This window comes from Mercurialis annua, linkage group LG2, assembly GCF_937616625.2.
Source record: "Mercurialis annua linkage group LG2, ddMerAnnu1.2, whole genome shotgun sequence".
Taxonomy (NCBI): Eukaryota; Viridiplantae; Streptophyta; class Magnoliopsida; order Malpighiales; family Euphorbiaceae; genus Mercurialis; species Mercurialis annua.
The window spans coordinates 11,274,908-11,287,353 of record NC_065571.1 but is presented as its reverse complement, the minus strand read 5'-3'; the positions used below and the strand labels follow the sequence as shown (position 1 = coordinate 11,287,353).

The 12,446-nt window shown below is 29.2% G+C and overlaps 1 protein-coding gene across 1 annotated transcript; it reads right to left on the bottom strand.

Moving 5' to 3' along the window:
• Positions 1–2,196: 2,196 nt before the first annotated feature.
• Positions 2,197–2,979, bottom strand: LOC126669289 (calcium-binding protein KRP1-like). Its single transcript, XM_050362729.2, has one exon. The coding sequence runs from the start codon at positions 2,701–2,703 to the stop codon at positions 2,365–2,367; it is 339 nt and encodes a 112-aa protein (XP_050218686.1). The 5' UTR covers positions 2,704–2,979; the 3' UTR covers positions 2,197–2,364.
• Between the last annotated feature and the right edge of the window lie 9,467 nt (positions 2,980–12,446).

The window sequence follows — 12,446 nt, the reverse complement described above, 5'->3', positions numbered from 1 at the left end:
AACTTGGTGAACTTTTATGATATTGATCCAAAAATTATCATCTATTAATCTATACTTAACTTTCATTTAAGAAAAAAATATTTTTATATATCTGCATATGTGGTCCATTTGTTTAATTGTGCCAGTTAACATAAAATAAATTGTATTTTGATTAGTAATTTAATTTTTTAATTTAATTTTTAATTAAACGTTTGTTATGATGTATGATATTATGAGCCACATAATTATTAATATAATTAATCAATATACAATTAAATTTATTAAAAAAAGAATCATATTATTTTAGCTTATAAGATATTTTATAATCTATAAAAACTCGAAATTTACATTTTGTTTATAATAAATTTAGTTAATATATAGATTGACGAGTCATATTACGAGCTACGTGCGTAGCACGTACTGTAAAACTAGTTAATTTTAAAGTTATATAATTTACTTATGTAATTATTATACTAATTTTTAATTCTAATTCAAAGTTATTATTGTTAAAATATACTACTATTATATGAGGGTATTACTCAAAGTATACTAGAAGTATACAAACGGTATATTAAGAAAGCAACAGCAGCTGTAGCAGCAGAAAACAGCAGCAGGAGCAGGGAAAAACAACAACAAAGCTGAAAACAACAACATCAACAGAAAATAAAAACAACAGCAACATCCCAATAAAAATCAAAAAAGAGAAACCTACTATATTCAGAATATAGAATGAGATTATAAGAGGAGATCCGAACTTGTCTATATCCCACTTTGATTAAAATTTATGTAAATTGTCTGTGTTTTAATTTAGATTTCAAGCTGAAATCGATTTTAATTGATTTCAAACTAAAATCGACTTGGATCAAAACTGAAGACTAGAAGAAAAATATGAACTCACTGTTGATTTGAAGCTCAGATTTGGTTTCTTATGAATTGAGAAGAAGACGCCGCCTTCTTCGTTTGGCAGAGACGAGAATTTTGAAAAATCACAATTCATGTGTTTGATGTAAAGGATTTTTTAATCACGTAATGAAACAATTCTTAATTTTTTGAAAGTATTGATCCCAAAAAACTGGAAGTGTCCGTATCTTTGGTATTATTTTATGCAAATTGCATAGTTCTTAACATAACCCATAATTAATTCCTTAAAAGTTTTTTTTTTCAATATAAACTGTTTATCATATAAACAAGTGTAAGGCATTCAACTAAATTTTATTTTCATCAATTAAATTTTTCATTGTTTATTTCATGCTCGGATATAATCGACACAAATTATAAAACTATTGTATCAAATATTCAATTTTGTTTCTTAAGAGATTCATCAATTTTGAATATATAAATTCATTTTTTCTATTTAAACATGCATCAATTATCTAACAATTGTATATAGATTTGGTTTAACTAACTTTTTTAATTTCATTTGTGTTGGATTTGGAATCAAATACTATGATATGATTAATATTGTATAAGCATGATATTCTAATGCAAAAAGTAGAATTATATATATTCATGCAACTTTTTATTAATGATGATTTTAAAGAGATCTTCATCGTTTTTTTTTTTTTTGGTAAGCCCATCCGGTTTCCAAGGCTTCGCCCTGACTAATCCGGATTCGACCCGTGTCGCGCACCTGGCATGGTGGGTGAGTCTTCCAGTGGGAATTTTCTGCATTCACAAGGACTCGAACCCGAGACCTTGCTTAAGCGATATCAAGCCGCTTACCGCTTACCTATTATGAAAGAAAAAGAAAACAAAATTTCCTTAAATTGTTAAAATACATCATTAAAGCTAGAGCTACAATGAATGAGCTATATTTGTTTATTATTTTTTTCTAAATTCGGAGAATCAATGATGGAGGGAGGGGAGGTATGGGTGTGTCAAGGCCCCCTCCAAATTTTTAAAATTGTTAAAATTAGCATCAATTTTTTTAAATTTTTACAATTTAACCCCCCTAATTATTAAGATTGTCTACTATATATATATTATATATTACAATTTGGCCCTTTTTATGTTGAAATCCTAGCTCCTCCACTGCTGAGAATTCATATGAAGTGATTTTGTACCCACCAAAACTGTACTAAGGTGGTTACCGTAGTTTCCCAGAACCTGCATATCCTAACATATCTACCAGACACATGCAAACACAAAATAAACAAAATACAAAATAAGCTCATGGGTGTATTATTGAGGCACAGTCACATAAAATAACAAAAACACTGAAATTGCAAATGATTGATGATTCATTTTAGGTAATTTCATAAATACATTATAAGTTGGTTTATTACTGAAACAAGATAAAAGACAACATGAAATTACAAGAAGATGATAATCATAATTAGTAAGCATTACAATTAATTTAACATGAGCTAGTAATAGAACTTCAATTCAACATCCATAATCCATCCATTGTTTTGGAGCGATCATCAAACCAGAACTAAGTCTAATCATGAGAATACAAAATTCCATCTGATTAATAGCACCATCTCCATCCAAATCACCTTCCATTAACATGCAAACAAGTTCATCATCTCTCATATTTTGCAGACCCAACAAACTACTGTTTCTTTTCAAGCTTTCAAAAGTAATCAAACCTTTTTCGCCATCCATCAGCATTCGAAACCCGTTGCATAACTCCATAATGAATCCCTCAGCTCCCATTCGCTCCATCATGGACGGAAAGTGGTCGTCGAATTCGACCCCCGCATGTTGCTCTAGCGCCGCCATGTCGGATGATTCGGGTCGAGAAACTTAAAATATAACGAAAAGACGAGGAAGAAGAAGAAGAAGAATTAATTAAGTTGGTTGGAATGGGAGAAATGAAGAGAGAATTATTATATAAGAAAATGGAATCAGATTAAGACAGAAACAGTTGTTCGAGGAAAGAGTGAGCATTGAAGGTATGCCATAACTAGGGAACAAAATATATAATGGGATGAGTTTCCTGTAGATTTCTTGATTATACGTGAAACTCCCCTTCTTCCTGGAAGTTGCATGAGATTTCTCAAGAACTTTGTGAGTGTGGCTAGGTTTTAAATCTAAGTTTTTAGTTTGTTAGTGTTAGAAAACATTATCATTTTATTTAATTAACTAATGTTCTTTGTCTTTTGAAGAAAATGACTAGATTCCAATTCAACATATTCTTTAATTATCAGGAGGATCAACTATGAGATTCTGAATTTGAACCTCTTGTTAATTTGAACCTCTTGTTAATTAGACATGATTACTGAAAAAATGTATTTAAGAAGTTTATAATATAGGCAAAATGCTTTTTTATATCTATAGTTTTGATAGTTTTGTTTAATAAATCTCTAAAATATAATTTGAATATTCTGGTCCGTCAATTTTACGAATTGAGACAAATATATTAAACCCTCGATCTAAATCTATTTTTAGGCACAAAATTTCCAGTTTAAATCCAAATAATCCTTTTTCGAGAATTCTAATATGAAATTATGATCAGTTGTTTAAAATAGTCATTTATGGAATCAAAAATATATAAAAATAAATTATAAAAATAGATATAATTTGAGAGTTGGATATGCTCATCCCAATTTGCAAAATTAACGGATCAGAAAATTCAAATTAGATGTTAGAGATATATTGACAAAATGATGAAAGTTATGGTATAAAAATTCATTTCGTCTTAATATAAGGTGTATCAGCTTATAATCATGTTGCTCAGCTGATTATTCATCCTGATATTAGGTTGATATTTTTTCTCCCTAAAGTTTAAAAATTTTATTGTTTTTCTATTTAGTTAAAGAGAAATAAAATGATAGGAAAAAATGCAAAATAAATTTATCTAACCACAATTATAACTTCTTTTACTAAGTACATTATAATTTTTGAATTTTATTAATTTAGTCTGTCATTTATTTGATATTTGCTAAATATACCCAAGGCTTATTTGAATTTTGCCAAATATATCCAATACACCCAAGCTTTGGGTATTTATGACAAAGATCGAATAAATGACGAACCAAATTGGCAAAGTTCAAAAATCCTGACATATTTGGCAAACAAACTACAGTTATAAATAGATAAGTTCATTTTACGTAAAAAATGATTAAAAGATACCTCATTTTTTGGCTTTTTTGTTTATAGTCTCGTCTTTTAAAATCTTTAATTTTTTTTCCATTTTTTATTTTTCAGTTGCAATTATAGTCATTTGTTTAAATTGGAGTGAAAAACAATTCAAATATACTCTTCATATTATTTTATATTTAAAATGTTTTATGATAAAAATGAAAATTGGAATTATATGAAGTAATATAAAAAGAATATTTAATTTTTTTCATTTCAATTTTAATAAATGGCTATAATTAATTGAAAACTAAAAAAATAGACTTAAATTGCAAATTTTTAAAGATAAGACCATAAATAAAAAAATCAAAAAAGATAAGAGTATTTTGTATTAAAAAAATATACTATATGGTTTCAAATTCAAGAGAAAAATAGTAGTTTAACTAATCACCAACAATCATTTAAGGGAAGAATAAAATAAAAAGCTGCAATAGCTATAAGCTATATATATAGGACTCTCGCAGCTAGATAGTTAGTGCCAAAAACACATGTGAAAAACTAATTTCAAGTTAATATAAATGAAATTATCAGATTTCTCTATTGAAAACATTGACATGAAAGAACTAAATCATTTCTTATATGTGGCCAATGATAATTTACCAAAATCTTATCTTTACACAAAATGTACCACTTTTTTAAAGCGAAAGGCTGCAGTTGAGAAATCAAATTTCTCGCAGCCAAATATTATTAAAAAACAAAAATATAAAAATCTGAGTATAAAAATTAAACAATCTAACAATAAATAAAAATAAAGAAAATCTCAACATCAGATCATCTTATTTGAAAATTGCTTATTCTCGCTCTTCACAAATTTACCATTATTGATTTTTTGAAATTGTTTATAGAAAGATTTACCTGATTTTTTTTGATGCGTCTGATTTTACTTTTGAACTATAGTCCATTATTCTTCTTTTTGCATATTATTTGACAAACTCTAAAAATCAACTATTTTAAAACCTTTGTCAATATTTGCATTTATGTTACCTGAAGTATCTTTTGAAGAATCTGATCAACCACAATGGGGAGTTCTTAAAGCTCAATAACCTATTGGTATTAAACACTTCCCATTGTGAGAGTTCAATATTTATTGAATGGTTGATATGCACCAACTACTCAATAAGGGACTCACTCTTCTCTTTTATTTTTTGTTGTCTTTTAAATTGTATTCAATGTAATAAATAAAAATGTGGGACCCTTATTAGTTTAATTTTTAAAGTCTAACTATTGTGGAGATTGTATAATAAATATGGGTTTTATGAAAAGATGTCGTGGCATGGCTATCAGACTCAAAAACAGTCTAACGACTGTGGATGCTCTAAGGAACCAATGCAACAGTTCCTGCATTAAACTTATTTATATCGGTATCCAATAAATGTATTTGGTTCTCATCCATACCTTTATTTTGAGCAATATTACTGTTTGCTTCTCCTTCATTTTTATCTCCCAAAGCAACTCTAACCGAATCCACATTATTGGATTCATTGTAATTGTATGAAGATCATGATTTTGATTGATATCCTTCCCAATACTTTTAAAGATATGCTTAACTGGACCTCAGATACTGATGTTTTCCTTCTCCAAACTCGACAGTTGAGAGACCTCCATCGAGATTTATAGCGCGTGCCTGTTTGATCTTCAGCAAAATCATCCGCCTTATTCTTCTGCTTTTCCACAAACTCATTTGCATTATCATGTTTATTTCTTCGACAATTTACTGCCGAATGACAAATCGCACCACAAGTTGAACATAAATCCGGTAGATTTTATTAGTCCAAGTTTGCCCAAATTTTTAAGTCATCTGTATCCACAAACATAAACAAAATCTTCTTTTTTAGATCAATATCAACCAAAACTCGAGAAAAATGCCTAAATTTTCCATCAATAGTATTCTTGTCAATTCGTAAAGGCACTACTATACCCCTTGGAATGTCAGAAAAAATTTGAATATCCTAAAATTCCCAAGGGAGATTATAAATATGCACCCAAACTTGCACCGTAGATAATTTGTGTGTTGTTGCATCGAATCCGAGAGTCAAAGCCATCAACCGAATAACCCCCTGGATTAAGATTAAAAAAACCTTTACTCTAAATCCTATTCAAGTCTTCAATTATTTTCTAGATGATATGATAAAATCCTTTACCTATTGAAATCAATTTCCAATTCATAGAAAATTCTCAGATAACTTTTAATTTTTGCTTTAGGTCATTATGTCTCCAAGGAGTCTCACTTTTATTCAAGGAGATATGCGCCGCCATGTCGGATAATTCTTACATATTTCTAATCTTATGTTAAAAGCTTGATGTGGAACTTTTACAGTAAAAAAACCACCAACATCTGTTATTATCGAAGGAGGTGAGGACATAATCTTTGAGAGTTGATTAACCATATTGGCATATGTCTGTTTCGGTTTATCATCAATCTCTACAGCGTAATGATTGTTAATAGCAATTACTCTATTTTTGTCAATGTTATTAGAGTTTATATGTGCTACTTTGAGCCTGGAAAGAATTCTATTTTTAGCGCTATTGTGGACCGTTGCACTTGTCTTTGTAAAATTTGCAATTGTTGTTTTGGTTATTGTGGTAGAGACAACTTTTGGGCATCAAACAAAACCATGGCTGAAGTGACAAGCCACCATCCCTGCCGAATGAGGTCGGAAAGAGACTCACACACTTTGAACGGCCATCTCTGCATAGTTGATAGGCGGCTAGGGTTTTCTCCTTCCAATTCTTATTATGGCATCACTACCAGATTAGTTGAAAATTCATTATACTTTTATGAAAAGCTATAACATCATCCCATATAAAAATTGAAAATTTATCCACCATAGGTTGGCTCAATTGGTCACAAGTATTGACAGTAAGCATGAAACTTAAAAGAACCAAGGTTTAATTCCTATATCCCACAAATGAGACTTATTGAAATCACTTGTGAATGAGTAATGGGAGGTCCGGACGGTGGAATGCCGAGACTAGCCTCCCCGAAGGTTTACCCAGGTGGTCGGGTTCCGCCCTAAAGGATGATCGGGTTCCGCCAGAGGTTCCCTCGTCACAAAAAAATTGAAAATTTATCACCTGAATGTTCTAAGAAGAAGAACAAATAAATCCATTGCACTAATAGTACTAACAAGTTTATTAGCTAATAATAAGAAGGAAAAATATGACACAGAAGGAAAAATGTGACACACAATGATTTTTATGTAGGCTAATGTGCTGAAAAAACCCTGACTTTTGTTTTGATTTTCAATTCCACCCCGACGTAGCAATTGTTTCAATTTTACCCTATTTCTAATTTTTGGTTTTCAATTGCACCTTAAATTAGAAAAATTAAATGAATTTATTATTATAAGGATTAAAAATATATAAAACAACTATATTTGAGGATTATTTCATACTTTTTTTCATTTGCACAAATTCAAATAAATCCTTAAACTAAAATAAATTTCAAATAAATTTTAAAATTAATTTTTTAAAATTTTTTTAATTTCCATAAGAGGAGCAGCTGTTCCTCCTCCGGCAGCTCCTGACCTAAGGAGCTGCTGCTCTTCAACGTGAGCTGCTGCTCCTCGGTTAGGAGAAGATGCTCCTCGCCCGAGGAGTAATGCTCCTCAGGCCAAGAGCTGCCGGAGGAGGAGCAGCTCCTCCTTTTCCGACAATTTTTAAAAAAACTAATTTTTATTATGGAAAAAATGGGTATTTTATATTATTTATAACATTAAATAATATTTAGATTATTTGATAAATATGAAGGATCTATTTTGAATATTATCCAAATGAAAAAGAGTCAATTTAATGTTTCATGGTGCAATTGAAAAGTAAAAACCCGAAATAGGGTAAAATTGAAAAAATTACTATGTCGGGGTGGAATTAAAAACCAAACAAAGGTCAAATTTTTTTCAGCCTATTAGCCTTTTATTTATCATAGAACAACTGTTTGCATCGAGAAAACATTTTTAAAAAAGCGACCTAATCCTTAACTCAACCAGCAATATTGATCAGCATTTTCATTCTTTTCATTAACTGTTACAACACACTCAACAAGAGATATTTTTTTCCCTAAAATCATATTTCGATGAAGTTTGTATAAACAATTCCAAAGGCATTAAATATATGTTTAGAAAGAAGAGTTTTCAAAATCTAAACATTTTATTTATTTATAATAAATATGATAAACATTCATATAAATATATATAAAGATATTTTATTATATAATCTATTTTAATTTTTTAAACTAAAAATATTAATTACAACACTCTTTAATTTATTACTTATACATATATAATTAGGTACGGTGCCACAATTTTCTAAACAAGAATCTCTATGAAGATCTTCAATTCAATGTTTGAAATAAAAAAGAAAAGGACAAAAATGAATAATTAGATACATTGTGGAAAGCTCATTATCATTAGCATAATGGTGAAGTGAAATTATAAGAGATTTATCATAATAGTTCTTTGATATGCCAACAAAAAGAGGGAAAGTTTTATGTATCAACTTATGAATTATGAAAACCGAGACAAATTCATGATTCCAAATATTAGTAGCAACTTATGTAGCAAACTATGGGTGAAAGCAGGAAAAAACACTGTTACGTACTAATGCCTCTCCTATTCATCGTTGTCTCTTCTGGATTAATGACACTTTTAATTATAATTTGTTAACTATTTTTTATTTTAGCCCCCATTTTTTAAAATTTCTTATTTTGTGCCTTACAACTCGTAGAATTGTTCCGCGAATTATGCAACTCGCGGAACAGTTCTGCGAGTTACAATACGTGGCTCCAAGCTGGCCAGTCAGCAAGGAGCCACATGGACAAAGTAACTCACGGAACACTTCCGCGAGTTACTTTATCCGACGTGGTAACTCGCGGAAGCTTTCGGCGAGTTACTTTAAGTGAAGCGAGGAATCAACTTATTCCCGGACTGCATTGATTGGGAGAAAATTCTCCCTATCATTTGAGAAATTTAAAAATCAATTTTTTATTTATTTAAAAATTAAAAAATTTCATGGACTGAGAAATTTAATTGTTGAACACTTCCACGTTTTAATTGTTGATTTTTTTTGAATTAAAAACGTTTGAAATAGTTAATTTTTTTAACATTCTGTAAAAATAAATTTATGAAATATTACAAAATAATTATATAAACAAGTATGCAAATATAATCTATACTTCATAAAAAAAATAACATATTTAATAAACAAAATATTACAAATAAAAATAATATTACTACATGAGATAATAATATTCAAAGTACAAATAAAATCACCGAAGGGTCTTATCGTCATATCTGGTAGTGACCGGGAGGTTCGGGCGTAATCTGTTTCTGTTACGGTTCGCCTGACGGCCTGTACTGGTGGTGAGGTAACGTCGATGTGGGCGATCATCACCATCTCCCCCTCCTGCATCGGCATTCTCGTCCTCGTCCCCGTTGTCACCTTGCTAAATATTGCTTCCAACATAGCTGTGATAGGGAGCCCCCGAATGTTATTTAACATTGCATTAACCGACTCGGCGTATTTTGTTGTCATCACACCATGCTGTATTCCAGTCGTGTCGCTGCTCATGCTCTATTTTGTAACGTCAAGGCGGTTAAGATACGCATAACCCTCAGGTGAATCCGCCTCTATGAATGACATATATCGAACTCTTTTCTTCTCTTGGTACGCGCGTCCTACACGTCGATAAAACCGTCAGTATTTTCCCATCTACCAAAACGTTATTTATTATATTTAATGATAAGAAAATTACCGGCCTTTTCAGCAAGCTTTTTTAGATATTTCCTTTTGAAGGCTGTATGAAAGTTGCTCACTAGGTATCTAATACACCACTTGTGGGTATCACTCGCCCACTCAGGCCTCTCCAATACTCTCAAAATACCGGAGCCGCAATCAGATACGATAATTCATTTTATTTTCTAATTTAGATGTCTAAATTAATATTATAGTTTATTAAATAAATTTTGTTTTTATTAACATTTAAATATTTAAATTCTAATTTACTAGATATTTTTTTAATAATTTAACATCTTTTTTACAAAGTAATAATTAAAATAAATTTCTATTTTAAATAATATTAGATTTTAAAAAATATCAATTCTAACACACAATTTTTTAATTTATAATTTTCCAAAATCAATCATACTAAATTTATCAAATAATTAAAAAGATCATTAATCCCATTTAAAATGTAATTCAAATATTTTACATGTCAAATACGTCATTAGCCAATTGAAATTGTAATTCAAATTTTTCATATTAATTGTTTTACAAAGTTACAATTATAAAAAATTTATATTTTCTCTAATAATGTTAAAATTTTAAAAATATCTACTTTTAAAATTAATTTCATAGTGTTTATTTAACGAATCTATGCGTATCATATTGTTTCAAATTTTAACATTTTCACTAATTGGAACCTAATTTAAGAATTTTTCTAAAATTTCACAAAAATAACAAATATTCGATTTTCAAATTTTAATATACTCTAGTTTACATTTCTCTAAAATTTAAACAATAATCTATTTTTTTATGAATAATCTAATTTATTTTATAATATATATTTTCAAAAATCTCACTAAATCTAACTATATTTATTTATCTAACTACATTTCGAACATCATTTAAATCTAACTACATTTAATAATTAAAAATAATATGTTTATAAATTTTAAAATCTCACATGATGTACTCCTTGTTTAAATTTCATTTCATCCGATAATTCCGCAAAAAAAATATTCTGCGCGAAAACCGACTCCGTAAAATCTTCTTCACAATAATTAATTTCGACTGAGTGATTGCTGCCGAGTGAAACCAAATTAATTATCATTCACTAAATTTTTTTCCCAAACCATTTCAACCATATATTGCAAACACTCCATCACATTTTTTTTTACTTATCGGATGGTTCTGCCGAATGAAAGGGGGAACGAATTCCCCCTTTTATAGGGGTTGTGCTCGAGCCACGTATGTAGATCGCAGAACACTTCTGCGATTTACAGCAACTCGCAGAAGTGTTCTGCGGTCTGTATGGCTCAAATTGAGAAAAACCTCTAATTAGGGGCTAATTTAAAAAATATTTCTAATTTTTGAGTGAAACATGTCATTAACCCATCTCTTCTTGCCCCGACTGTTTATGGGCTTAATATATTATTTGAACTTTAATAATGGCAATGCAAAACCATGTGGACATTAGATTCATTTTTCATTGCAATTCGAGGGAAGTTCTTACCTAAACCCGGCTCATGAAAAATTCATGAACCTATCCAATGAGATATAGAGAAATGAGAAGAAAAAGGAAATAATAAGTAAAGAGAGAAAATTGTGTTAGATTTCCTAACATCTCATTGGATGGGTGCATGAAAAATTCATGAATCGGGATTAGATAAAAAAATTCCGCAATTCGAGGACCCAATTAGATTTTCATAGTTACAAAATATAACTCTTAATAAAAAGAAAAACAACAAAACTTAGTTTCAAATTTATTTTCTATCTTTCTGTAATTTAAGCCAATAAAAAGAAAATTTGAAATGAACAAATTAGATAATGAGGTAAAAGATTGACACAATTAAATTTATTAAAAAGATAGACAAAATTATAATAAAAATGTCAAATTGGAATAAATTGGTGACTTTTAAATGCTTTGAATAAATCTGCAATAAGTCAAAAATATTTGGTTTTTACTACTAGTAGACCTTTTAAAAAAAGAGAAATTCTTAGGTAGACTCGGTCTACCACGTCATCCGTAAACCAAACCTATCACATTATAACACATCATTAAAATGATGGCAATCTTGTAATATTACTATTCAAAGTGTAAATAAGTAAAAAACGAATTTACAAGATTGCCATCATTTTAATGACGTGTCATAATGTGATAGGTTAGTCTACGGATGACGTGGTAGACCGAGTCTACATAAGAATTTCTCTTAAAAAAAACCACACATCGTTTTTTTTCATGACATTTTAATTATTTTAAATGAAATCTCCTTAAATATAAAAATTATGAATAGCAATAATTTTAATAAAGTAAAAGGAGAAAAAAATATTCAACCTAATTATCAGGATGATAACTACTGCTACCTTTTATAGTTTTATGTATAATTAGCAGACCAACATGATTAGAAGCTTTACACTTTACATTAAAAGGCATTTAAGGAAACTTCACATTTTTTACTTTTTTTTGTCTTTGTCAAACTTTTAAATTATCAACTTTAGTCCATTTTCCAGTTGTTCAAATTCAGAATGTCATAGAGTGATGATAGTCCCATTTAATATAATAAGTAATTAAAAAATGTTTTGAATATAGGAATCTAGAGTCATTTAATTTCTTCAAAAAATAGAAAACATTAGTTAATTAAATCAGATTTTAATTGTTTCTTACACTA

Excerpts from the sequence above, each read along its gene's own strand:
- LOC126669289 (XM_050362729.2), bottom strand. The coding sequence starts at position 2,703 with ATGGCGGCGCTAGAGCAACATGCGGGGGTCGAATTCGACGACCACTTT.